At 38.7% G+C, this 24,992-nt stretch overlaps 3 protein-coding genes across 5 annotated transcripts in view; 1 reads left to right on the top strand and 2 right to left on the bottom strand.

The window, feature by feature from the left end:
* Window positions 1–1,263: 1,263 nt before the first annotated feature.
* On the bottom strand, window positions 1,264–12,682 carry LOC148889085 (galactose-specific lectin nattectin-like). 3 transcript variants are annotated; one of them, XM_089012666.1, is made up of 7 exons: window positions 12,499–12,682; window positions 8,908–8,970; window positions 5,104–5,125; window positions 4,381–4,466; window positions 4,123–4,257; window positions 3,438–3,546; window positions 1,264–1,465 (listed from the first exon to the last, which is right to left on the bottom strand). In XM_089012666.1, exons 2-7 carry the CDS (start codon window positions 8,968–8,970, stop codon window positions 1,392–1,394), a joined length of 489 nt encoding a protein of 162 aa, XP_088868792.1. In that variant the 5' UTR covers window positions 12,499–12,682; the 3' UTR covers window positions 1,264–1,391. The 3 variants fall into 3 exon arrangements, with proteins under 3 accessions (XP_088868792.1, XP_088868793.1, XP_088868791.1); XM_089012667.1 differs by lacking the exon at window positions 12,499–12,682 and adding an exon at window positions 9,199–10,156; XM_089012665.1 differs by lacking the exon at window positions 12,499–12,682 and adding an exon at window positions 9,145–10,154.
* A 154-nt stretch (window positions 12,683–12,836) lies between these two features.
* LOC148889084 (galactose-specific lectin nattectin-like) lies at window positions 12,837–16,812 on the bottom strand. The gene is given in 8 exon segments (XM_089012664.1): window positions 12,837–13,070; window positions 13,267–13,320; window positions 13,323–13,374; window positions 15,574–15,708; window positions 15,812–15,915; window positions 16,305–16,326; window positions 16,479–16,535; window positions 16,722–16,812. Coding segments are annotated over 7 exon segments (498 nt in total). The 5' UTR covers window positions 16,722–16,812; the 3' UTR covers window positions 12,837–12,996.
* A 3,741-nt stretch (window positions 16,813–20,553) lies between these two features.
* Window positions 20,554–24,992, top strand: part of slc2a15a (solute carrier family 2 member 15a) — a 40,674-nt gene continuing 36,235 nt past the window's right edge. Inside the window, exons 1-3 of the mRNA XM_089012434.1 lie at window positions 20,554–20,990; window positions 21,411–21,509; window positions 24,207–24,367. Coding sequence (XP_088868560.1) covers window positions 20,946–20,990; window positions 21,411–21,509; window positions 24,207–24,367 — 305 coding nt within the window. The 5' untranslated portion in view covers window positions 20,554–20,945. The remainder of the gene's footprint in view (window positions 20,991–21,410; window positions 21,510–24,206; window positions 24,368–24,992) is intronic.

Below are 24,992 nucleotides of genomic sequence, written 5' to 3'. Positions count from 1 at the left end.
TCTTGTGGTTTATGGCACAACCCGTCGAAATGACGGACAACTTTATGATAGAAAATAATTGGTTAATGTAACCTCCACAGAAATATAAAAGATGTGAATGTTGATCCAGTCTTGTGTAGTATTTGTTATTATAAATACTCCTGAGTCCTCACAAATAGAAATCCAAGCGTAGGCAACCGTCGGCGTCGAGTTTTTTTTGTAGTTGTTGTTTTTTGTTGTTTTTGTGTTGTCTTTGTGTTTTCTTTTGCCACTGTGTGTTATTGTGTGTCGTGTGGACCAGATGTGCATTATTTTTCAGTATTTTTGACCAGGACATTCATCAAGGAGGAGACTGCTTGTGCCTTTTCAGCTGTTGTGAGAAACCTTTTTATGGATGCTACAGCTTCATGTTTGCTTTCAAAATTTAGCATTAAGCAGACGTGCGCATGTCACCATAATGTCCCTGATCCACTGGTGAAAAGGATTCTTTGATCCTCTCCTTTTTCACGCAGAACTGGTTCATACAACAAAGAGGGTGCAGAAAGTGCTTCGGATTGAATGAGCCTCTGTGTCTTTATGTTGTCATATCTGTTATTTTGTTCTTTTGACTTCAAGATGGCACCACAAGAGTGGCTGCCTTGACAGCAGTTCCTGATTTTTTTTTCTACTTCTACTTTTGCTTACCTTTTCATTTCAGAATTTTGCCTCTGTGAAATGTAAATTGCTCCAGTGTTTGACTATTACAGGTTAATCGAATTGAATCTAATCTAAATGAAGTGAAATTTCGAGTTTGCTTCAGGCTCGGGACTGAATATCAAGTTAATTGGTTAGGCTCGGGTCGGGTCGGGCTTTAATACCCACAGGTTGGATATCGTTGATTCGGGGTGGATTTTTGAGGCCCGATTTTACCTCGAGTTAACATGCTGACTATGTTCTGATCACGTTCAGAACACGATCTCAACACGTGACAAAACACGATCTCAACACATGACTTCAGATGGTCAGAAACATTGTTGCAGTCTTCTGTATGCTGCTTTAGTCAAGATGGCTAAAGACAAGATGACTAATGGAGCACAGATACCCAAGTATCGCAAAAAAATTGGCATTATGTAAAATAGCAATAAAATCAAACCTATTACACGATTTCAAAATGCAATTATACAATTGTGAACAATAAGAAATTATTTAATTTAAATACATTTTCTCATTGGTTTAACTGTAAAACAAGAATGCAATGTTACTTTCTCACTATGCAATACAGAAAAAGCAAGAACACATAAAAACTCAAAGGTACCCTTTTATTATTTGTACCCTCTAAGTATTTTTGACGATGAATAACAATTGAACATTTCTAAACAATTGTTGGCTTTTTGCTGAGAGTTGTCAAAACAGTGGGAAAAAGTCTGTTTCAATCAGGAATTCTTTAACTTTTTGGAACAAACAAAAGGTCTTCGAGCACCGCATGGAAAATCAGTCCAGAATCGACCTGTAAATAACGACATCAACATAAAGGATTAAGTTTGATATCACCAAAGTGTTGTTGATAACATCTGCTATTCATGAACCACAGAAAACCAGACAATCTGTAAGAAATGCAGGAAGAGGGGATTGTAAACATTCCATAATCGAGATACATCAAAACATTGAGTCCTGCCCCATTGTACAAATTGAAGAAAGAGTTCCAGCAGCTCCTGTATTTTGTTTTTCTACTTTCATTCCTTTCATAACTTTGCAGCGGTGAAATGTAAATGTTTCCACTGCGAGACTAATAAAGGCAAATCCAATCTAAATCCAATCTGGCCTCTTGAACTCTGGATGCATATAACTTGCTCGCCATACAGGATGCCAGCCAAAACCGTAATGTGGATCACACTCCTCATGAGCTCATCACCCACAAGTGAATAAATCCTTACTGTAGTTTAATAATAGCTTTATCTGTTGTTAAAGCGCAAGATAAATCAATATGCATTGGATTATATGTACAGTGATACCTCGGTTTACGAAGCGCTTGGCTTACGAACATTTCGGTTTACGAACGTTAACTTCATGAAAATTTAACCTTGGCATACAAACTATTTTTCGGGATACACACGGAGCGCCACAATGAGTGATGTGTCGTTCGCGAATGAGCCCGTTCCCCTAACAAGAAAAAGGCAGCCGATTGTTTTTGTCCTCTATTCCCCACCCCAAGTCTTCGGTTAAGGCCACGTAGTTGGTCAAAAACGCAGCAGTGAGAGGGTGGGGGTTACAGACAGAGAGAGATTGAGGCTGTTCTCCAAAAAAGAACATAGTAGCTGATTTTTTTTTGTCCTCTATTCCCCGCCCCCAGTCTTTGGTTAAAGCCACAAGATTGGTCAAGAACGCAGCAGACGGGGTGAGGGGGGTTAAACATTAAAAAGACAGGCAGAAAACATAGAGAGAGTGAGAAAACGGATTGAAAACAGTGACATTAGGACTCGTTTAAACTTTGACAAAAACTTTGTTCAAAAGCAGAGTGGAGACTGCAAGGTTAAAATATCCCATCAATAAAGCTCCACAAATAACCCGCACAAGCCACCTGTGCACTTGATGGACAAAGCTATCAACTCAGCTAAACAAAACACAATTGATGAGGAACAAGGTAAAATTATCGCAAAGAAAACACCTCCAAGGTATCATTCCTCAAGATGGTGAAAGAAGAAGGCTAAGTTCCTCATCAAGTGTTTCATGCTGATGAAAGCGGCCACTCCATTCCATCAAGCCATCAACGACCATCACAAAGGTTAATAAAACGACTTAATTATACAGTACAGTTTATTTCTTTAATTATAATACCATAGCACATTTTTATACATAAAATAAGGTATATTTTGTGTAGTTTTAAGGCTAAGAAAATTTAAGGCTAAGAAAATTAGAACGTTTTATGGGGACCTGGGAATGGATTATTCTCATTTTAATGGTTTCCTATGGGAAATACATTTTTGGGATACACACTTTTCGCCTTACACACTCTGTCTGGGAACCAATTAAGTTCATAAGCCAATGTATCACTGTATTGTCTTGTTGTTTTGTGCGAACAGCACAGCGATGGAGCCCTTTTTGGGACTATTTCATTCCGCTGGGGGACTTAGATGCCCATGTGGGTAATGACAGTGTGAAATGAAGGGGAAGGACCAGAACTTGAATGGTGTTTGGTGTCTGTCCAGTAGAATGGCGGACTGGCAACTCATCTTTTTTGGAAATGATACCACTCATCTAAGATTGCTGAACAAAAGCATTTTAATTGTGATGTACTGTGTGTTTCTATGTGTCGAACGATGAGCCATGATGGGTGGTATGAAAAAAACAGCAAACACTAAAATATTCTTACGAATATGCTGAACGTAGTCATGAGTATGGTTTATCAAATGGTTCGCCAGGTTTGCTCCACATCCCTGGAGATGGACTGGGGATTAAGGATGGTTAAACTGCATTCATACCTCCAAAATTGATCTCTCCACAGTCATCATTTGTATCCACTCTTGGCCGATTACTAGCCCAGTCATCGAAATCAAAAGGTGATCCATCTGTCCAAACATACTGTCCATCCTGTTGGAAAAAGTCACATATTAGTGATGTAAGAAGAAGAAGAAGATATAAATTAAAAAAAATTATAGCAGCGGTTATATCGATATTTTTTCGGACTCCCTTGAATATCGATATAACGAGACTTTACTGTATATATATAATATTTATTTATTTATTTAGATATATAATATTTATTTATTTATATCTTCTTCTTTTTCATCTTCTTCTTCTTCTTCTTCTTCTTCTTCTAATTATTATTATTATTATTATTATTATTATTATTATTATTATTATTATTATTATTATTATTATTATTATTATTGGTTTCACATGGACCTACTTGGACCTAGTACCTTACTGTAATAATTAATGTTTGTTAAGATGGTGGCACATGGAGAGCTCGGTATTTAGAAGGCTATACTTGATGTTTAATGTTCAACATCCATTGGCGCAGAAGAATGAATATGCAGATGCATTGTGATTCAGATTGATTTGAAGGCCTACAGTATATTTCCAGCGAAATGACTACCGACACCAAAAATATTTCTGAGCACCAAGTATTGCTGATTACAACATTTGTCGCAGCAAATATGTTACCGCAATCTTGTCCTGGAGGCCAATCCAGGAGCGGGTAAAAGATCCTGTCGCTGCCATAATCAAATGTCGAACTACTTCATTCTCCAGCGCGTTGTGGATTGAAACCAGATTTCCTCCAAGAAGGTTGCAGACAGTCTTGTTGGAGAACAAAAATAGTGAAAAAATACATCAATTACGTCAATGGGAGGAACATACTTTTTTTCTGTTTAATTTCAAATGCAAGAGACTAAAATGCATGCTGGGTCATCTATATTGTACCTCGGCAAGACTAAATCGTAGCCTCTCATTTTGAAACAGCAAACAGCGGGAATTCAGACGAGTCCAGCCAGCGGGGCAACAGTAATCTGCAACATATTTTAGAACATGAAATGGTTTATGAAACGGTTTTGCACATTTACAGTATACATCTCAGTCTGCTGACATTTTTTTTTTACATTTTTATTTTACTATGCTTAGAATATATTGTTTTTCTATTCCTTTCACACACCCTCCACCCCATCCCTTTTCAAATTGCTGCAGTGGACTGCAAATTTCCCCATTGTGGGACGAATAAAGGTGTTCTGATCCTGATTGTTAAGGCAATTCTCTAAAAGAACACATGTCAAGCATGGTTTTATTTTCCTAATTTGTAATTTCTCAGACTTACACATCCGGTCAATGACATCTCATCTTGCCGCTCTTTACAAAAGCTCTCCCGAACAGCTCTCTCTTTCTCTCTCTTCTCGGGCATCAACCATCTGCGCGAGCAGACTGCTCCAGTGGGTGCAGGCAGCTCCATTATGTGCCGTCCCAAAGATTAAAGAATCTTTTTTTTTTCTTACCACATTGTGAGGTCGACACGCTAACCACTCGACTACCGGGCCTCAATGAAGAAGTCAAGTATGCTCTTTACAAAAGCCAACAAGCCAAGATGAGAACCAATATTCTATTCTGTAATATTCATAAACATATAGTGGTATAAACAAAGAGGTAGATACCAACCTCCGGATAGGCTGAAGCCCCACTGTAACAAACAAAGAAAGATACATCGTTAAATTAGAACATTGATCATTCATCGATCACATCTATACAGGGTGGAGTAGGCTCCATAAATATGTAACTTATTTTTCAAGCTGCCGGGTGTAATTTTTTCAGATTGTTTTTTTTCTAAGTATTATGTCAACTGACTCTAATCCCGTGGCAATGTCGTAATCATCACGGTACGCGGTCCTGGCTTGGAAGAAGTGATTTATAGTGTGCGACAAACATATGACAGTGATGCCTCGGTTTACAAACCCTTTGGTTTACGAACTTTTCGGCTTACGAACGTTACATTTATGAACATTTTACCTTGGCATACGAACTTTACCTTGGTATACGAACTTACGTTTTATAGCATCTAAAATACCCAAAACACGGGCCGATGTTTTTAGTCAAATGCAAAACACCAGTAAAAATGACTTAAAGTGTCCCAAAACTACTTCAAAATGACTCGGAAATGCCAAGTTTCAGAAGGTGCGTGACGTCACGCTAGGGTGTCTTTGCCTTGCTCTCGAATCAAAACAATGGCTTCAGATTCGGAGAAGATGCTTTCTTGTTACTCATCCAGTTATGAATATGATTCAAATAGTTCTGAAGAGGAAAGCATAAATGTTTTCAATCGATTAAAGAAATCGTTCCGTATCAATTCGAGCCATCTGGACTCCAATGTAGCTCCCAGAAAATACAGAAGATGGCATCCAAGCTCCGTTGGAAATGGGCTGATTTATCTGCTGGGAATTTGTGTCCATAATTCTTAAAATCACTTCTACTGAGCGTATTTCAATAAGATTCCATCGCATATAGCTATATTTTACGTTTTAAGACTCGCACTGAATATTCAGGAAGTCTTGTTTTCGAGTTGTTGACGATTTCTGACGTGACGTCATATCTGGAACGTCCCTGACCGAGAAAGTGACACACAATGCATTTTGGGTCCTTTGTTTGGTCTGAAAACTTCGTGTTGATTCGTGTTGATGGCGAAATTAGAAGGAAAACACATAAATAGCGCGATGGTGAATCGTTGTGTGTTGCACCAAGACTACAATTTGATATTCACTGACACAAATTTCCAGAAGACAAATCAGCCCATTTCCAACGTCGCTTGGGCGCCATCTTGTGCATTTTCTGGGAGCTACATTGGAGTCCAGACGGCTCGAATTGATACGGAAGGACTTCTTTAATCAATTGCAAACTTTTACTATTTGAATCATATTCATAACTGGATGAGTAACAAGAAAGCATCTTCTCCGAATCTGAAGCCATTGTTTTGATGCTTGAGCAAGGCAAGACGTCACAAACAAGGGGGCGGGACCTTCTGAAACTCGGCATTTCGAAGTCATTTTGAAGTAGTTTTGGGACACTTTAAATCATTTTTATTGGTGTTTCACATTCAACTAAAAATATCGGCCTGCGTGTTTTGGGTATTTTAGATGCTATAAAACGTAAGTTCGTATACCAAGGTAAAGTTCGTATGCCAAGGTAAAATTTTCCGAAGCTTCAAGCCTTGCTCCCTTTCCACCTGGTCTCCTGGACACACGGTATGTCTACCGTCCTTCTCTTATTAGTGAGTGCCTTGTTGCGGTTACAAGAGTGCGCGATTAGCCAGTGGGGTGGCCACAGGAGACCTAAATATATATTGACACTGAATGAAGTATCTCCCATCATCCATAGTAATATTTGATGGCCTGTTGTTTGTTCAGTACGGTGTGGTTGCAAATTTTCCACAATTTTGAAGGCTCATTTGTTCTTCATCATGATTTCAATTGCTCTAATAGAGACTTGAAGTACATTTCTGAGCAAAACTAGAAATGTCCCAATCCGGTCATTTGATTCAAAATCAGAGACAATCATGTCATTTTCTACTGATCCGGTATCGGGTCAAATAGATTAATTGTATTCGTTTTTGAAACAATTGAAGCTCAGAAAAGCAACAAAAGTATCAAAATGTGCAAATATATTGCCAAATATCGACCTAACCGAACGTCTTAGTTTTAATTGGCAAAATATTATATTTCTGTTTAATTGTATTTTATTTCGTATGAGCTGAAGGCACGCCAACAGACAGACTTGTCCCCCACACCCCAAACAGTCCTCCTCCAGGCAGCAGCAGAATGGCAGGTTTGACTCCCAGTCAGTCTCTTCGCTAATTGGCATTGTCATGAAGAGAGAGAGAGTTATGTTTAACAAGTGAACATTTTTTGGTGGGAAGCAAACCTGTTCCACAATGGTCGCAAGTTACGAGGTCCTAAATCATTCATGATGTTTTAGATGTGACAAGTCAGACAGGTGCCCAAAAACTACATGTGTGAGCTGTGTGGACTAAATTTTTAGCCTACACAAGACCTTAAAGGACAACCAACGTCACTTTTTTGTTTTTTAACTGACACCAGACAAACGTTTTATAGCATCTAAAATACCCAAAACACGCAGTATGATATTTTTAGTCAAAGGCAAAACACCAATAAAAATGACTTAAAGTGTCCAAAATCTGCAAAAAAAATGAGCTGCGAATTTGGCATTTTCAGAAAGTCCCGCCCCCATTTTGTGACGTCACGCCAATACGTCTTGCATTGCTTGTGAATCAAAACAATGGCTTCAGATTCGGAGAATATGCTTTCTTGTTACACATCCAGTTAAGTTATGAATAAGATTCAAATAGCTCTGAAGAGCAAATCATACATGCTTGCAATCGATTAAAAAATGTATTTGGACCATTTTGAGGCAACATTGGGGGAAAATCTCTCACACAAAAAAAGAGGCACAGAATAGCGACATCCTGTGGCCACCTCCGTTTCCACAGGCTGATAAATTCTTAAATGGCGCTTGGACACCCTCTGGCGGCTATTGGGTGCAACACGAGGTCCCCAGACGAAACAACTACAACAAAATACATTGACGTGATGGAAGGACAATGCGACAATGCATCCTTTTCACGGTCAGCAGGCGGTCCTTTTCTGACGTCTTAAAACGTAAAATATATGCGGTGGAATCTTATTAAAATACGCTCAGTAGAAGTCATTTGAAGTGATTTTACAAATTATGGACACAACTTGTCCGGGGACGTTGGTAGTCCTTTAAATGACAACATAAACAGATTTTTCAACATTGAATAGATCTATCTATCTATCTATCTATCTATCTATCTATCTATCTATCTATCTATCTATCTATCTATCTATCTCCGTCCGTCCTTCCCTCCCTCCCTCCCTCCCTCCCTCCCTCCCTCCATCCATCCATCCATCCATCCATCCATCCATCCATCCATCCATCCATCCATCCATCCACCCATCTATCTATCTATCTATCTATCTATCTATCTATCTATCTATCTATCTATCTATCTATCTATCTATCTATCTATCTATCTATCTATCTGTCTATCTATCAATCTACTGTAAAGTGACCTTGAGAGTTTTGAAAGGCGCTTATAAATGAAATGTATTATTATTATTATTATTATTATTATTATTATTATTATTATTATCTATCTATCTATCTATCTATCTATCTATCTATCTATCTATCTATCTATCTATCTATCTATCTATCTATCTATCTATCTATCTATCTATCTATCTATCTATCTATCTATCTATCTATCTATCTATCTATCTATCTATCTATCTATCTATCTATCTATCTATCTGTCTGTCTGTCTGTCTGTCTGTTAAAGTCTCAGATGCAAATGGAAAAAAAAACAAAGCGTGATCAGGACATCCCCTGTCAAAACACTAAATGAATTAAAATTTGCATCATTTGACTTACAGTTCTGATGAACAATCCACTGATGACACAAAAGACCAACAACGGGTGAAGACGGAATGCCATCTGTGCAATGAGAAAATATCCACAAGTTTGGGATTTCAGTTGCTTTAAAAGTAACAACAACATGCTCTATGGAATTAAGACTGTTATAGCTTTCTTTTCATTAATTAAAAGTGTAAAAAATTAACATGACATTGACATTAAAATGTGAATGTGTAAATTAAATCTGAAATCTACCTCTGTGATGCCTGAGCTGAGCAAATGAAGTCAGTGCAGAAATGAGAAACGTACCACCACTTGGCTGACGTTGTGGAATCACTATACTGTCTCAATGATGCATGCTATAACAATGCACAGAATACATTCTTCACTGTACTTTTGACACACCTTCACAGGCGCCTTTAAGAAAGGGTATGGCTAAAGGAAGTCGTGTGTATTTATCAATACTAGATTAAATTTATTATTGTTAATAACTTAAATTGTTTAATTAACATGATCATAAACAGGAAGGTTGTATCTAAATTTGGAATTGATATTATACATTCTTCTTTTACTTGAGACTTTTACCTTGAGGGGTCGCCAGAGCGAATCAATGTCCTCCATCTCACACATAAAACAATTATACATCCATGTATAACCAGTGGCGAGGCGTGCATGTAAACCCTCGGCCTTCGGTAGTGCTACGTCTTAATCAATCCACAGCTGTGACTGTAAAAAGTGTGGTGCGATTTACTTCAAGTCCACGAGAGGGTGCTTTTCGCCAAGAATTAACTGACCTTTCTTAACTAGTTCACTGCCATTCCCGAATTTATTCAGGAATGGCAGACACTGGCTTGTGTCCCTCTCGTGGCTACAGAACAAGCTACGCTCAAATCCCACCTCAAAACCCATCTGTTTAAAATTGCATTCATGGGGGAGTTTAATCAGCTATGTTATTATTTATCATTTATTTATGGTTTTATGTGTGGCAGGCCCGGTAGTCGAGTGGTTAGCACACCGGCTTCACAGTGCAGAGGTCGCCGGTTCGCGTCCCGGTCCGGCCACCCTGTGTGGAGCTTGCATGTCCTCATCAGGCCCGCGTGAGTCTTCTCCGGGTCCTCTGATTGGAGGACCCGGAGTATAGAGGACACTCCAAAAACATGCATGGCAGGCAGATTGACCACTCCAAATTGTCCCTCGTTGTGAGCGTGAGAGTGACTGTTGTACGTCTTTGTGTGCCCTGCGATTGGCTGGCAACCAATTCAGGGAGTCCCTCGCCTCGTGCCCGAAGACAGCTGTGATAGGCTCCAGTAACCCCCACGACCCTAATGAGTAATAAGCGGTATTATTATTATTATTATTATTATTATTATTATAGCTAGGCAGCCAGCTATACCACTAATAGAGAGATAGCTAGACCGCTAATAGCTAGCTAGCACGATAGCTAGCTAGATAGCTAGCCAGCCAGCTAGACCACTAATAGATAGATAATAGCTAGCTAATAGAATTTCTAACAGATACAAAATACATAGCTAGGTAGGTAGCTTGATAGCGAGCTCGACTGTCATAATTTATGTTGTAACAGGAACCCTACCCATGAATTAATTTCAAAGAATGTTTATGTAGTCCTCAAACTCAATTGTCGCAATCTGGTTGGCGACCAACGGGTGGCGCTGTCGGCCCCGCCTGCACCTGCACAGGTGTTGGTCGTTCCAATCAGTGGCAGTTAAAAGGACTCCCGTCATGACCATTCGTTGTATGTGTTTGCTTCACCCTGTTCTTACTCATGGTTTTCTTTGCTACTTTGTACTTCTGATGATTTGGATTTTTAAGATTTGGTTCCTGCTGACTTTATTTTAATCCAATTTGTGAATTACATCCTGCTGCTCCCTCCTGCCTACTTTTTTGGGATCCATCACCATCACCACCTTGCAAACCGTGACATCGATATTCTGTGGGTCCTGCAAATTTAGTGAAAATGACAAAAAACCCTGGTAATGAAGTGGACAGATATTTGCACATCGGCTGGCAGGGAATGAGTTAACTATGTTCATCTTTTCTTGAAAAGTCCATCTTGAAAATGGCTTCAGCCATTGTGGTTTGACAAATCCGCTATGAAATCAACACATCAATATATTTACTTATGCAGCTCGGTACTGATACTGAGTAGGCGCCACGAGCAGGCACCGCGAGCAGCCGCTGGCAGCAGCTGAAAACGAATTTTGTATGTCCCCCGCCTAGTGCCCAAAGATGGTTGGGAAAGGCTCCAGCACCCCTTGCAACCCTAATGATGACTAAGTGGTCTGGAAAATGGATGGATGGATGGATGGATGGATGGATGGATGGATGGATGGATGGATGGATGGATGGATGGATGGATGGATGGATAGATGGATGGATGGATAGTCTGAAACGATTTGGTTCTATTTTTTGTTTCAGTCATAAGTCCAAAACACAGTATCAATGGGGGTGAATTGAATATCAGATATATTGATCACTTGTTCATCTGGGATTGATAGATTGTGTTTTGGCACCAATTCAGAGCGTTTGTTGGACTTTTCTCTGTCACCGCTAGTGTTGCATTTTCACACCTCAAGTTTTGTTCTCTGTTCTTGGTCCTTACGCTGAATTGCTATTCATGGGGTTTAGTCAAAGTTAAGTCAAAGTCAGCTTTATTGTCAAATATGCTACTATGCATGACATACAGCACAGATGAAATGACTGTCCTCTCGGACCCAGCTTGCAAGGCACTTATGACTTTAACAAACATAATAAACACGAAAACGCCAATTTTCCGGTAGAGAGAGGAGTCGCTGTGTGTTCACAAAAATAACAAATAATATGACAACACAAAGACACAGAGAGCCATTCACTCTTCAGCACTTGTCGTACCCTCATTGTGATATGAAGCAGTTCTAGAGTAAAGAGGAGAGGATCAAAGCATCCTTTTCAGCAGTGGATCAGGGACGTCATGGTGGAATGTGCACGATTACTACAAGCTAAATGTTAAATGATGTCATTTTCTTTGTGTATCATTCATTTGATTTATTCATTTTATGAACTGCTTTATCCTCACTAAAGTTGCGAGAGTGCTGGAGCCGATCTCAGCCGTCTTTGGGCAGTATGTGGGGAGCACCCCGAGCCAGTTGCCAGCCAATCGCGGAGTACACATAATATAATAATAATACATGTCATTTATAAGTGCCTTTCAAAATTCTCAAGGTCACTTTAGTCACAGGATAAGTTTCTCTGTGGGTGAGCAGCGGCAGCCACTGGAAGTAACTCAAATAGATACAAAGCTAGCTAGCTAGTTAATATAGAGCTAATAGATAGCAAATAGATAGCTAGCTAGACAGCTATATAGCTAATAGCTAGTTGGTTAGGTAGCCAGCCAGATAGCTAGCTAGCTAGCTAGCTGGCTAGGTCACTGGCTAGGTAGGTATCTAGGGAGCTAGCTAGCTAGATACATAAACACAAACACAAAACACAAATAAATAAAATACAAAGATAAGTAAATAAACACATAAACCAAGATGAAGACGCCAGGTGGCATTTTGGAACTGAGGCGGACGCTTACTTAAACAGAAACAAACCATTTTCATTCACACTCACGTATAAGCATGTTTTGGAGTGTTCAATCAGTCTGGCGTGGAGGAAACCGTCATAAGGGGCGCTTTGAGCAGTGCTTTGTCCGATCCCTCACCTAAGACCTGTTTGCAATGGGTGACCCTGCCAGGAGCACAAAACCAGTCAACTTCGCTCTGAGAATCCTTGGGATACACCAACTCCCCTACCACGGTGTACCTTGGTGACAGCTCATGCACGAGTGTAAAATGGGAATGTATGCAAATTAAAGAGCCTATCTTAAATTAATGATGCTTCTGACATGGGAATGTCATTTTTTTATTTATTTATTTTTTAACGAATGAAGAGAAAAGCAAATACACACAAACACCTCCTAAAAGAGATTTATTCATCGGATATGGTTTGAGTTTCCAAGTTGTTTTTATGAGTGTCTTTTCTTTACTGTTTCAAGTCACAATGAACAATGGATTGTTTGCCAAGAGTCGTTGTCACAGTAAGAAGGAAAAATGAGTGGATCTGATTTTCTTAGATGTTTATCGAGTCCTTGGCACAAACAAAAGATCGTTGACGATTACACGGCCGATCATTCCAGGAGTCACCTGCAAGAATTCATAAATGAACATGTTAGATTGTTGTAGATTTTCTTCGTCGTGATTTCATATTATGAGATGATTTGAATAACATGTCAACATTACTTCTCCTTATATTCAAAATGTAAAACTAAAAAGATGGTAGGCTAGATGTATTTCATTCCCCATGTGAGAATAATTAAGGATAATGAAACCGCACTTTTACCTCTAAAGTTGATCTCTGCACAGTCTTGATTTGTATCTACTCTTGGCCTGTTATAGCCCAGTCTTCAAAATCAAACTTTGAGCCATCAGTCCATAAAAAGTTTCCATCCTGAAAGACAGTCACTTTTTGTTGTAATGTAGATGTTTACTTTTCCCGAACAATTTGTGTATCATACATTGTAATAGTCTCCAGACATTCATGGTGATGTTTTACTCTATATTTTACCATTGTAAGAGTGAAAAAAAAAATCAACCGTAAAGGAAAGAGAAAAACACTATAGTGTGAGCGGGGGGAGGGGTTACAGAAACAGAAAGACACGCACACAAAAGGGAGACGACAGAGCTTGAAACAAAACAACAACAAAACAACAACAAAACAACAACAAACAATAGTGAAAAAAAAAAAAAAAAAAAAAAACAACAAAAGTCAAATGGTGAGAAATGATCAAAAACTCAGTGAAATCTGGACTCGTTTCAACTTTATTGATAAGGCAGAGTGTAGACTGCAAGGCGAAAATATCCATTCAATCAGGCTCCACAAACACATGGCACATGCCATCGGTACAATTTGAACATACAAGCAAGGGAACCAGCTATTAATGAAGTTTCTAGTGTGTCTGCCTGCATCTGTTCCTGTTGCAATATCACAACTTCTAAGATGTACAACCCAGAGCTCCTTGAGACACTTTATGCAAAAAGCTATCCATTGCATCAAGCCATCAAATAAAATGACTTTAGTATACACTACCATTGATTTATTTACAATACCATAGAACATTTATTATACATAAAATAAGGTATATTATGTGTAATTTTAAGGCTTATTTAGTTGAAAATTACGTTTTATGGGGACCTGGTGAAGAGTATGAGCATGTAGGCTGAGATGTTTTAAGTACGGAATCGATAATTTTTTAAATAGTGCACATGGATCTTGAATGTTAGCTTGAAAACGATTTGATACGTGTTCTCTCGACTGGGCATTTAACAATGCAATTGTTGTGCAATCGCAGGAGTACGTGCCTCTTTTGAGTTCTAACTCAGAAAAATTTCCCCAAAAGCTGGAGAATTATTTCTTTTTATTTTTTTCTATGTGCTATGCCATTCTTTTCTTAATAACCTATATTTTTTAATTGAGAAAAAACACAAAATATGCCATATTTCCAAAAATACGGTGCAAAGTACAATATTTAGTATGCGATTATTACAGCATGAGGAGTTCAATATTTGATAACAAATATGTGTTTTACAACACATGATATGACAAAAAGGCCACATTCACTTTTGTTTATGATCCCAAGAATCAAGCACAGATAATAGACAGATGTACTTAACACACATATGGTATAAACCACACATGGTGGACTGCTTTGGAAGTGCATTTTGATTTAAAAACAAAACTAAATAAAACAATACTGTATGTAGTTCCGCGTTACATCCAAATTCCATGGTTAGGTCTTGGCTAATAGCTATTTTACTTTCTGAAAACTACATATCTCTGAGCGAAGACCAGCAGGCTCAAGGACAGTTTCTGCCACCAGGCAGTCAGGAGACTCAAGTCCCTCTCAGCCCTCCCACTTTCCACTGCCACACTCACCGAACTCTGAGTACACACTACACTCTGTACTATCATCCTGAACTCTTATTTTTTACTTTTTTTCTGCAGGATTTCACCTCAACGGTTTTTGTTTTTGCATCACTACACTACGTAACTTTACACGACACTACATTTACATTCACAATATACATGTGTTTTCTGTTCTGTTGTCAATTGTCTGTCTTTTTTAGCCACATAAGTGCTTTACACGCTGGGTCAGAGAGGACAGTAATTTCATATGTGCTGTATGTCATGCATATTAGCAGATTTGACAATAAAGCTGACTTCTCTATTTCCTGTTTTAAAGGCGAGATGAGCTGTGGGGTGTGTGAGGGACTAGTATGTCTGCCCTGCAGCCTCTTGTGTCACGATTTTGAACTTGTTCTGTATTGTTTGAGTTTACTCCTGAAGTGAAAGGTCTTACCTTCCACCGCCGCACAAGACACGTGTCAGTGGTCTTTGAAAGTACAAGCGTCTCCATTGGATTGTTCACATTGTTGACTCTATGATCAGTATTAATCTAGTTTTTCGCAAAAGATTGAAATCCGTGAAATAGAATAAAATCCCCACCCCATGTTTTTTTTTCCGAGATGTGCTGTTATTTTTTTTTTTTTGTACAAACGCAATCCCCCCCTCTCTCTTTCCCACAGCCACAGCCATCTATATATATATATATATATATATATATTTTTTTTTTTTAATCGTAGAATGTACCTGGACTCGGTCATGTAGTCCAATCCATGAGAGCTTAAAAGTTCCAGCCCCTGCCAGAATCAGGTGTCGGACGACTTCATTTTCCAAATTATTGTGGATGGAAACCAGGTTTCCACCAAGTATGTTACATACAGTCTAGTGGGAAGAAACATTAGTAAAATATAAAAATCACACAAGCAGTTGGCACAAAATACATTAATTGTATTCAAATATGCAAAACACCACAGCTGTACCGCACTTCAGCAAGACGAAAGTTGAGCTCCTCATTTTGAAAGATCATACAGCGGTTGTTCAAATTAGTCCAGCCTGGAGGGCAAAAATTGTCTGCAACATATTCCACACCTAAGATGTGACCAAAAGATTAGATTAGGAGTTGGTCCCAAGCAGAAAAATTATTTGCAAAGTGGAATTTGCAAAGTCAATTTTTTATTTGTTGGCACTTTTTTCTCTCGATGCTCTGGCGTTCTCCGTAAGAGTAAATACATAGCTGTGACATACCATATTGTCTCATGATCAATTCTGGTTTGATCCATTGCCTATTCATTAATTTTTCGCTCCCCTTTTCATTTTAATCACAGTCTCATAATAATCCACGTTTATGAATATGAGCATAAATAGTAGTATGTCTCTAAAGGTCAGCTCGCGGATTGACTTGCTGTCAATCAATAGTGTCACAGTGCTGAATAAATCATAAATGAAAGCATATTGTAGTATGCAAGAGCGTCACTTACCTCTGTTCAACGAAAAAGCCCACTGTTAGAAAGAATAACATTTTATCATGTCAAACACAACAGCTAATGTGGAGTCAAATACTGTAGGAGTTGGACTAAATCATAATAAAAAGGTCAATTTCAGAAAACTCAAACCATTGAGTGGTTTAAATTCATTATTTTTTTTAAACTTACAGTTCCAGTGAACAGCCCACTGATGACACACAGTAACAGGTGATGCGCAAATGCCATCTGTGGAATGAGAAAAACAAAATAAAAAACAAAAAAAACATGTCAATGTCGGATGTACACTTCTATTCGCATTTAATTATTACTGTTTGGTTGAATTTAGATTTAATTTTAAGATTTTATGTTGGTAAAAATCCAAACATTTAAATTGACATTGAGATTAAAAAAGTCTGATGAAGTCTTTGTTACCTTTGCTGTTGTAAAGCTGACCTCCAGGGAATAAATTGAGGACAGCAATGGAGCAGCTTTTCAACATGCCAGCACTTGACTGACATTAAACCGTACTCATTATCATGTCAGAGTTGTGAAATAACTGATAATTACCAAGTTCCTGATGATGCATGCTGGAATCAGTGTACATAATTGTCTTCATTACACGCCCACAAAACAAAGGCATGACTTGGAGATGACTGTAATTGAATGGGTACGTCTTCATAACATAAAACTACAAGCAAACTAAACGTGAGAATTCATTGCAATTTGTATGACACCGTTCCTTCGTTACAACCATGCACGCTTAACAGATAACAGAGTCATTTCAGGATCGACATTCGTAATCAGTTTGGAATTATCATGGAGGTAAGTTTGGTACACATGTAACTTGTCCTTGTTGCAAGGATGTGTAATATATTTCTATTTGTAGCAACAACAAAAAAGTTGCCGTATAATTATTTTGTACCTGTCACATCCTCGTCGACGCCAGGAGCATGCCCCTCCCCTCCTGCCTCTTCCTCCACTGCTCCTGGAGTGGCCCCTCCCCTCCCTTCTCTCCGGACTCGCGCACATGTTCCCCATTTCCTTAATTGTGCCTTCTGGCTATAAAAACCACCCTTACCGTTCGGTGAGTACCGGGGTATTCGAGGCAGTTCCCTGTCACCCAGCCACACACCGGTCTGTCTCGTTGTTCTCCTCTTTTGCCTGATTTTCTGTTTTACCTCATGTATCTCAGTAAAGACTTTTATTGAATCACTATCTCCACCGAGTATTTCGGATCCAACCTTTACTACCTCCTGTCGTCCCTCGAGGTCTGTCACCACTCCTCGAGCGGACGTGACAGTGCCACTATGAACCAAAAAATCTGTCAAAGATATACACATTTGTGTAGCTGTAGAAACGTGTACATGTGAAAAACATATATTCTACTTGGTGTGGGAAAAAACTGTAATTGAAGCAAAATTACATTTGTGAGGAGAAAATGTATTCTGACCTGTAGGATTGACAACTTATAGTCAAAAAACTAACTCGCCACAAATTTGTGTTTTGCTGTAGCTGTACTAAAATATGACTTATGATGCAGATATTTCACTACTTTTACAAATACATGATTGTCATATCAGTTTGGGAGGGTTATTTATAAATGCACACAACACCAGTTATTGGTTACCTGTTAAAAAAAGGAGCTGTGAATGTAGTCAATGAACCATAATATGAAAGCAATGTAACTTAAAGGACAACTGACCCCAAGTTGTGTCCATAATATGTATAATCTGTATATATTTTACGTTTTAAGACTCGCACTGAATATTCAAAAAGTCTTGTTTTTGACTTGGTGACGATAAGTACCGTGACGTCTCGGTAGGTATCGTCACTGAACGAGAAAGCAACACACAATACATTTTGGATACTTGGTTTGGTCTGAAAACTTCGTGTTGATGGCAAAATTCGAAGCATACATATACATAATGCAATGGTGAATGTGTTGGACCAAGACTACTATTTGATACTAGCTGACACAAATTCCCAGCAGACAAATCAGCCCACGGTGCTTGGGTGCCATCATGTGCATTTTCTGGGACGCTACATTTCAGTCCTGACGGCTCGAATTGATCCGGAAGGACTTCTTTAATCAATTGCAAACATTTATGCTTTTCTCTTCAGAACTATTTGAATCATATGATTGAACTATTTGAATCATATGATGAGTAACAAGAAAGCATCTTCTCCGAATCTGTAGCCATTGTTATGATTTTAGAGCAAGGCAAGACATCCTGACGTGATGTCACAAACAAGAGGGTGGGACCTTCTGAAACTCGCCATTTCCGGGGTCATTTTGAAGTAGTTTTGGGACACTTTAACTCATTTTTATTGGTGTTTTGCATTTGACTAAAAAGATCAGCCTGCGTGTTTTGGGTTTTTCTGATGTCAGTTAGGAAACAAAACAATTGTGTCTGTTGTCCTTTAAGTACTTTTACTTACTTTGGGATTTATCCATTGCCAAGTATCCGCTTTTAAAGATAAAATAATAAAAGAAATACTGATCAATATCGGTAAATTGCACAGCACACTACCAAACAAAATTGTCACAAAAATAGCATTTCCTACTTCTTGCCTTTTTACAAAGATTGTTTTATTTGTTATTTCTGTCACGAGCATTTGCAAGCCGGAAACAAAACACAAACTTGAACTTAATTATCTTGAGTCATCTTTTTTTCATTTTGGGTGATTTTAAGAAAGCACAAGTTAATCATGAGCAGCACATTGACTGTTCAGTCACAGAAGGCAACATTTTAGATCACTGCTATACAACACTCAAAGGTACTGTCAGAGATATTCGATCGGACACTGATGACAAAGTCTCGAATGCAGGAATATTGTCCTTTACTGCCGGCAGGGGACGTAGCCATTCCAGACAGACGCCCAAATTCTGCAGCCCTCTGCCAACTATTTATAGAGAGTAGATGCAAATTTAAGTGATACATTAGTAAAACATAGTTTTCTTGATTTGAATACCACACCCCTGGACGTCCCAAGCACCAACAGCTATAAACAATAGAACATAGACATATTCGGATAGATTTGTATGCCGGCTAATGACCTCAAAAGTCCTAAATTACTCATTTGAAGGAATTTCTCGAGTCCTAAATTATTTTCAAGCCCAGATCTCCTAGATTAGGGCTGGGCAAAGTTTTTTGCTTGGGGACCACATTAATTCCAAACATTGACATCTCCGGACAGGTGACACTCTGACGAAGGCGGAAGTATACGCCGAAACATGTCAGGTACTTGAACACCTACAATACAATACAATACAATACAATACAATACAATACAACACAATACAATACAATACAATACAATACAATACAATACACTGTCTGGAAGAAAATAATCTGTTTTAAATTAGATATCAAGTCGACAGGATGAACTTAATACAACTGAGTGGTAAATAAGTTTTATTCCTCGATCTCTCTCTCTCTGCCCCTCCCTTACACCTGACATTTAAATGCCTGTCATTACACGTCCAAATGAAATGAATGTAGTCAATCACATCAAATCTCAGTTGTGTACCAACCTTTGGCGGGTCGGATTTAAAAGACAAAGGGTCCGGATCTGGCCCGCGGGCCATAGTTTGCCCACCTCTGGGCTAGATGATCATCAAATACCTTAATCTGTACTGCCTTTTTTTGAAAGATTGATTCAGCACTGGTTTGGATGAGTCTCATGGCTGTGGATATGATTTGTTTTCTCACAATAAACATCTTTCAATCTGAAGGTTGAGGGAAAGTCAATCAGCTGTGTAATTCAAAGCAGCAGATTACAACTCGGTAATCACTCAGAAAAGAACACACTGCCCTCCAAATTCCTACTGAAAAACGATTTACACATGACTACTCTCTGATTGCACACACACTGTTGGATTAAGTCCAAAGCTACACAGCAGTATTAATAACTTTTAGGAGAAATCATTACAGTACATATTTTAATGTGATTTTTTTCAGTCCTTTGATGTACACACTTCAAAGCATTAAGATGACGTTAAACATTGCTGTATTTAGCCTCTGTGCATCCCAGTTTTCAGAAATGTTCTTGATGTGCTATTCAGGAAAATATTTGTATTATTTTGGATGTAAATCTTAACATACTTTTTTTTTCATTGTATTTGTGTGTCACACAAAGCTTAACCCGCTGTACAGAATTGTGCCAGACCCAAGCTAATCTTCTCAGGCTAACACTTCCCCATCCATGAAGCTGCTATTTTCCTTCACCATTTTCTTTGTTTAAAACGGCTCTCCTTGCCTGGTTTCTGTATCTGTTATTTAATTATATGTTCTTCCTTCTTGAATTTCGTTTTTTTTTTTTGTTTTACGTACAGTCATCCACTGGACCATTCTACCTTTTGGAACCCTTCTTCTGGATTTTTCTTATCTCTCTGATTTAATTCACTTAGAATTAATTGCTTCCCACAGGTCTTCCTCTTGCTGTCACGCTGCAGTCTGTCATGTGATGACACTATGTGGGCTTGTTTTTTGGGAGCCTGCGCTTTGGCTCAGTGGAATAGTGACTGAGATTTCTTCTTATTCATGGACGCAGTAACTTCTGTTAAGTACAACATGACTTCTTCTGCTCTGCCCTCATTGGCAGCATAGATGAAACTCTTTTTTCAATTGTGGAACTTTACGACGAGTATTTTAAATGGCCGAGGAGGTCTTAATCCCACCAACTGGCAAAATAAACCCGGTAAGTAAATTTAAATAGATCAAGAGGTTGTTCGAAGTGTATGATATTTTGTTTAAAAAAATCCGCCCGTTGCTTATTTCAATTTACAAACAGTTCATGCTTTTAAACAATGTTCATGTTCCTATGATGCTGATAAGTGCCTGTTTTAAGTGGACGACAACTGTGACCTTTTGTAGTCTTCAGGAATGTGACCAATTAATGCCAGACTTTTTCAGAACAAAATACCATTTCACTCCAAAACAATACCGACAGTGTTTTACCAAAAGACAGCCAATATGTGAAGGATGTGCTCAAGGGCAACAAGCTATTCGAAGAGGAATATTGTGATGAATGGGAAATCTGTTTCTGTGCTGGACATACTTGATATGACTAAATGTAGAGTCTGACTGTTTTAAGGAATTTTCTTCCCTTTTGAAAAAGCATCTTACAGGCTCACTTTTGGCTGTGGCTTTTCTTACTTCTTTTGGGAGTTCAATGCTCTATGGATACAATTTAGCTGTGGTCAACTCTCCAGCTGTGGTAAGTAAGCTACACTCTTTTATTAAAGTATGTCAGTCCCAATTTTTTTTCTGGACACCAAAACATTTACAATTGGAATCAAAAGACTTATTGGAAGGGGAAGCCAACATTTCAAATGTATAATCCATTGGATGTCACAAACAATTTAGAAGACAGCATTATTTATTTAACCCCCTTTTCTTCATAAGTAAGTATTCAAACATGAAAATTTGCACCAATCAGCACATAGGCAACTGAATGACCACAAACGAGCAGGTTCATAATCACTGTATTTTATCCCAGATATTTTTTTTTGAGTGGGGGGAGGCTCAGTCAGACATGTAAATACATTAGGATTTTTCTTTTTTTCATCTTTGTGAACCTCCCAAATAAATAAATAAATAAATAAATAAATAAATAGAAAGATAGATAATAAGTGTGAGCGCGAATGGTTGTTTGTCTCTGCGTGCCCTGCAATTGGCTGGCAACCAATTTCGGGCCTTGTTTCCAAGGATACGGCTGGGCTCCATCACCCCTCCCAATCAGTGAGGCTTAAACGTTCTGGAGGATGGATGGATGGATGGATGGATGGATGGATGGATGGATGGATGGATGGATGTATCCATCACAGTTGGAACACGACCCCAGTCTTCCAATTCAGAGCCAGAGTACCGCTTATTATGATACTATTTCTATGAACGCAAGGAGAAAATTAAATGCGCGCAGGATCGGATATATATCGATAGTCCGCTTATATCGATATTTTTTCGGACTCCCGAGAATATCGATATAACGAGACTTTACTGTGTATATATATATATATATATATATATATATATATATAGATAGATAGATAGATAGATAGATAGATAGATAGATAGATAGATAGATAGATAGATAGATAGATAGATAGATAGATAGATAGATAGATAGATAAGGGCGGCCCGGTAGCCGAGTGGTTAGCACACCGGCTTCACAGTTCAGAGGTCGCCGGTTCGCGTCCCGGTCCGGCCTCCCTGTGTGGAGTTTGCATGTTCTCCCTGGACCCGCGTGGGTTTTCTCCGGGTCCTCCGGTGTCCTCCCACACTCCAAATACATGCATGGCAGGCAGATTGACCACTCCAAATTGTCCCTAGGTGTGAGTGTGAGAGTGATTGTTGTATGTCTTTGTGTGCCTTGTGATTGGCTGGCAACCAATTCAGGGTGTCCCCCGCCTCGTGCCCGAAGACAGCTGAGATAGGCTCCAGCAACCCCCGCAACCCTAATGAGGAAGAAGCGGTACGGAAAATGAGATGAGATGAGAGATGAGATAGATAGATAGATAATTAGATAGTTAGATATGGCAAGGGCCTGCCTGATACTTTGCACATTGTCTCACTGTTATTCCTATAGCATTTAAACCATTGGTCTCAAACAGGCGGCCCGCGGGCCAAATGTGGCCCCCGAAAGAATATTTTACGACCCGCCTTGATATGAAAGATTAATGTTAGTGCGACCCGCATGATTGACATGAATGAAACTTGTGTGTGGAGCTTAACATGTAGGCAAGATAAGAAATGTTTAGGACAGTTAATGTTCAATATTTTACTACTTTTGTTAAGAAAGTTGAAGGTTAAAGAACTGTGAATACATACATTTGAAACTTTATTAAAATAATTAGTTTTCCTGTGGTTTTTTCATTCGTCTGTCACTGCCTTATGATCATTAAATTATTTTATTTATTTATTACTGTTTCACTTATTTTTTTATTCATTTTTCCATTTAGTCGTTGAATTCATTTTCTGTGTGTTAAAAATAAAGATTTTGAGAACATTGGAATGTGTTATCTGTTATTTTCTTGTGGAAAACCCGATGCGGCCCAGCCTCACCTAGACTCTGCCTCCAGCGGCCCCCGGGTAAATTGAGTTTGAGATCCCTGATTTACACCAAGGAATTTGAAAAGATTTGATTAGATTAGCCTTTATTAATGTCCTCCATACTTATTGTCATGTCATTTCTTATGATGATACTCGTGCAGCGTGTTCTCCTGGAGAAACATTCCTTGTGTGTTCTACATAATTGGCGAATAAAGACGATTCTGATGGTTCCAACATGCTCTGACCCTTGTCATGACCCTTGTTCGAATAGGCAGGTCAGAACATTTATGAAAGGGTGGATAGAAGGATCCTCTGTAAATGTACTTGTTGGAACAAAAAGGCATTTACAAATCAGACAAAAATTTTCTTCAAGTATGAAATATAACAACAATACATTTTCTGTGTACTCATATAATATATCCATCACCCATCCATTTTCTGATTTATTCTCACAAGGGTCGCGGAGGGTGCCTGAGTCTATCCCGGCTGCCATAGGGCAGTATTCAGCGTTCATCCTGACCCGGTTGCCAACCAATCGCAGGGCACACAGAGATGAACAGCAATCGACACTCACACTCACACCTCGGGACAATTTAGAGTGATCCATTAACCTAAGATGCATGTTTTCCACATATGGAGAAATCCAGAGTACCAAGAAGAAAACCCGCGCAGGCACAGGGAAAGCATAAAAACTCCATACAAGAAGGCCATAGCCAGAATCAAACCCACAATTTCTGCAATGAGAGGTTGATGCGCTCACCACTGGACCACTGCATCTAATACGCTGAAGTTTCTCATAATATCATAATTTTATTACATTCTGCCAGTATCTTGAGCTAATCTCACATCCTTCTTACCTTAGTATATCAAGAACTTCTACAACAAAACAGCTTTGAGCCGTAATGGAACTGGACTCAATGGAGAGGCATTGACACTGATGTATTCACTCACAGTGTCCGTGTTTGCAATTGGTGGTTTACTGGGTTCTTTGATAGTCGGTGTATTGGTCACTCGCTTTGGCAGGTAAGATTTTAAAAACATCTGTTTCTTTTAAATATATATTTACTCATTATCATCACATAACCAACTAATAAAACATTCAATGAAGAGTTATAGACTACACAGTATTGACCTGAAGCATGATGACTGTACATAACCATATGAAACCGATGCCAGCTCGTGCTGTTTCTCAGTGACTGTCCAGTATGGTGGCATGTATTGAGACATTATTGTTTTCATTATTTGACACTTAATCAGACTAAAGCTTATTTCAGGTAATCAGAAGCAAATGATATATGATGCACATTTATTGTTTATTCACACCATGCCTCACAAAATGAAGAAATAGTAATTTTTAGTGTTGGGTTGATTTAACTCGCCGCATTTGCTAATGTGTTGAGAGTCTAGGCTTTTAGTCTACAAAGCAGGTTTTGACCCTTTTCAATAGAGACGAGAATTAGATAACCAAAATTTACATCTGTTGTCATGAGCGAGAAGTGAGCATTTGTATATGGTTTCATGCCACAAAAAGAGTACCAAAGATGCAGTGTTTGCTTGAAGGACGCTGATGGAGAAGGACAGAGAGGTCTGAGGGAACTGCATTGCGACTTTGTAGATCTGGAAAAAGTATGACAGGGTGCCAAAAGAA

The sequence above is a fragment of the Hippocampus bargibanti genome, linkage group LG13 (assembly GCF_051943395.1).
Source record: "Hippocampus bargibanti isolate YZ-2025 linkage group LG13, ASM5194339v1, whole genome shotgun sequence".
Taxonomy (NCBI): Eukaryota; Metazoa; Chordata; class Actinopteri; order Syngnathiformes; family Syngnathidae; genus Hippocampus; species Hippocampus bargibanti.
Note: the sequence above shows the minus strand (reverse complement) of the source record. Positions and strands in the feature narration are given on the sequence as shown.